At 49.9% G+C, this 3,807-nt stretch overlaps 1 protein-coding gene across 3 annotated transcripts in view; it reads right to left on the reverse strand.

The window, feature by feature from the left end:
* Positions 1–3,807, reverse strand: part of LOC106813663 (semaphorin-1A-like) — a 121,928-nt gene that overhangs the window by 87,942 nt on the left and 30,179 nt on the right. For all 3 annotated transcript variants that reach the window (XM_014817861.1, XM_014817860.1, XM_014817859.1), the window contains exon 4: positions 696–747. In XM_014817861.1, the coding sequence (XP_014673347.1) occupies positions 696–747 (52 nt within the window). The remainder of the gene's footprint in view (positions 1–695; positions 748–3,807) is intronic.

The raw sequence follows: 3,807 nt of genomic DNA on the forward strand, positions 1-3,807 counted from the left end.
AGAGAGAGAGAGAGAGAGAGAGAGAGAGAGAGAGAGAGAGAGAGAGAGAGAGAGAGATGTCTCGCTGAGTTCCCTCGATGATTAATTTCTGTATCTAGACGCCAGTCGATTTTCTCACAATAATACTCGCTCAGCCGTTTCCCAGCGTGCGTGCGTACGTACTCCAATCCCTACTTTATATCATATAAAATTCTAGCATAATCCAATTTGCACTAGAAGCGCAGTCAGGTGCACCTAATGACGTAGCATATAACGCGATAACAACCACAAGAGTGTATATATTTAATTTATAGAAATATATATATATATAATATGATTTATTCATTTTTTTCATACGCGCAGCGGCACGGAAAGGGATTGCTGTCGCGTCACGCCACCATCGCAATCGCAATCTCATGCCGCCGACTCTTATGCTCACTGAAAACACGTGCAACATCTAAGAGATGGGGAAGAGAAGAGCCAGGGAGAGACTGAGAGGAGAAGAAAGAAATAGGGAGAGACAGAGGAAAGATGAGCGGGAGACAGAGACGGAGTAGGACGAGATGGATGTAAACACAACAAGGATGGCTATGCCGGAGATGGAGAGACGGATGATGGAGAAAATGGAAGAAGAGCTGTGGAAGGGAGAAACGCAGGAGGGAAATATTTTGGGTATATACCTATGGAGGACGCGAAGGAAGAACAAGCAAACTTACCCGTGGCTCATCCTCGCGGAACTCTCTAAGTTGAATCGTGTAGACGAAATTTCTGCAGACAAAAGGAAAGTCATGTTATAGTTTCGCGATATTATCTAAACCTATATATCGCGCATCACTTCATGACGAGTAGGCGCACGAGAAAGGAGGCGGTGGCAGCAGAGGAGGAGGCGGAGGAAGGGGAGGAGGGGGAGGAGCAGGAGAGGGGAGGGGAAGGAGGGGGAGGGAGGATGAGAGAGTGAGAGAGAGAGAGGGAGAGTTAATGTATGCATGTGGTAACTCGTATGGCGTCACCTCCTCTCGCTCGGCACACAAGAGACTCCCGTGACCCGATGCCCCTCCAGGAAGCCCACAGCATCCATCCATTGCGCATGCGCACCACACCGCATCGGGACGCAACGATAATCAATGGCACGGATACGCGCCGCACCATGCTACACATCGATCTCGCTATAGCCGAGTGAGATAGTGTGTTAGATGTCAACTCGACTGCGAAATCAATAGTCGACGCATCTGGACACCACTGTGACACGCCACTGGCATCACACACCGGCGCGTCTGACTCGATAGACACTGGTATCCGGTCGCGCGAGTAAACGACTGAATGCAACGGCCAAGCCCCGGTAATAGATTTTTCCCGATGGGAAGGCTTTCTACGCAACGAAAAGCGTTGGGCGGACTAGAGCTGCTGCTATCGCTGAGTGAGTGAGTGCATTTCACTAGCCGGCGTAATGACGGGTGGTGTAATATTAATACGCCTGATCACGTTTATCGCGCGGCACACAACCACACCTGTATACTAGCGACCTTCTCTCCGATCCCGAACCGGCACGCACCCACAACCGCGGACGCACGCACGCACGCACACACACACAAATATGTATATATATATATACACATATATACATATACATACATATTTTTATATACTTTTATTTCTTGGTGACAGCAGGAGCTAGCCAGCGCGGTCAATTCATTTGACCGAACATTCACCTACCGCAGCAGAACGTCTACCTCTGGGGATCGCTGTTTGTTTTTTACGGTGTTCAGTTGGAAGCCCCCCCCCCTCCGGGGTAGCAATAATAGCAGCAGGCACGTAACAACGACAGCGGTTGTGCACCGATGTCGCACCGGGTGCACGCCATCTACTATTATTAGCTCGCACGAAGTAAATAACGAGAGAAAGCATTGTGTATATAAATGACAAAAGGCGCGTGCACGAGCGACAGACAGTCGGGCACCGAATGCACGGCTGTACTGCACGACGAATTACTAGCAATTGTTATAGCCCCACGCGAGCGAGTCTATTTCTGCGTTTTCCACTCCAGAATGAGTTATCCACGCGAGCGTGTTAAAGGGAAGACGCGTCGTCGGGGATTGCGTTCTCGTCTATTCCTTGTCGACGAGATACGTCGGCATTTTATATTCCGCCCATGCATTGTACATCTAATCATTCGCGATGAGCAAGAAAACCTGTCGAGCGTTTTCCCCGTATACTAGCGCGCCTACATGAAAGCTCTCTGTGCGCGCTGACACTGGGGGATGAATCTACATATTCATTAACGGAAACCGAATATTAAGATGCGTGACGGGTGGAAATACGCGTGAGGGGAGAATTATATAGCAGCGAGGAGAGATGAGAAGGGAGAAAGAGGAGGGAGAAGGAGGAAGAGAAGGGAGGAGGTAGGAGGGAGGAAGGGAGGAGGTAGGAGGGAGGAAGGGAGAATGAAGGGAGGAAGGGAGGAAGGGAAGAGATGGGAGGGAGGAAGGGAGGAAGAGAAGAGGTGGGAGGGAGGAAGGGAGAAGGTAGGAGGGAGGTAGGGAGGAGGGACGAAGGGAGGAGGTAGGAGGGAGGAAGGGAGAAGAGAGGAAGGGAGGAAGGGAGGAGAGAGAAGGGGAAGGGAGGAAGAGAGGAAGGGAGAAAAGAGGAAGGGAGAAGGGAGGAAGGGAGGAAGAGAGGGGCGAGCAGAAATGCGAGATGCAAGCAGGCATGCAGCACTGGCTACAACGTAGACGATCCGAGGGCTCACATAATGCAGACGTCACTGCTGGCGACCTTCACTACAGCGTATTACTTTACTTAGCGTAACATACGTATTATATTATATACTATGATGAGCAGTTTGATGTATTATATCTAAGATTTATATTATTATAATAAATACAGCGTATTATATTATACAATGTACTATAATAACCAGTCCGATGCACTGTTATTATAGTATTGTGAAGGCTATACAGAGATTACAGACAGTCACAAAAAGTTCAAGGAAGATATGACAGACGGGCGATTGTTCAAATAAAGACAACCTTGAAGGTAGGATAGAGGATCACATGGGAAGAAACCTTCCGAAACCTGAAAAATTACACGGCAAATTAGAAGTGAGAAAACGGAGAGACGTATGATTTATATTCACACACGGCATATAAACACGCACATGTCAAAGCAAGCTTCTATCTACGATCATGGTTTGGGTGGGGATGGGGCATGCCCATCAAGTAGACATAGGTTTAGGGTTGCATCGTATGCACTTGCCTGCCTCGCCGTGAGGTTCAAGAGTTGCGGAGAAAATCCCCCCACCACCACCACCTCGGACCATCCTGTGCACACAGTCCCACCAAGTCTATAATTAATCGACACACAGAAGTATGAAAGACGCACGCGCAGCACGGCCTAGTGACTCAAGACTTCGACGAAGGATCGGCCTTCTGACACAACAAACCTCAGCAAGGATCGGAGAAGATAGCCGAGAACCAGAAAAGCTCGCCATGCCTGCTGGGCATAGCCTCCATTATAGACTGGACTCTCCCCTTGGCACCCCACCCCCCATCACCACTGCCACATCCAAACCCAACCCATCCCACACATGCCCGCGAGTTGCCATGGACCGATTCCAACTGTGAAAACACGATGTTGTTTGTGTAAATCGTGCAACTCCCGCGGTGTTTGTGTGCGTGTACGGTCGTTTACAGCTAGTAGCGTCGCGCGCGTATATACGGGGGGAGGGGGAGGAGGACGCGATGGCGGAGGAGGAGTAGGAGGAAGAGGAGGCGGCAGAGGAGGAAGAGGCAGAAGAGGAGGAGGAAAACGAGGATGTGGGGGAGGAGGAGG

Source organism: Priapulus caudatus, unplaced genomic scaffold (genome assembly GCF_000485595.1).
Source record: "Priapulus caudatus unplaced genomic scaffold, Priapulus_caudatus-5.0.1 Scaffold806, whole genome shotgun sequence".
NCBI classification, from domain to species: domain Eukaryota; kingdom Metazoa; phylum Priapulida; class Priapulimorpha; order Priapulimorphida; family Priapulidae; genus Priapulus; species Priapulus caudatus.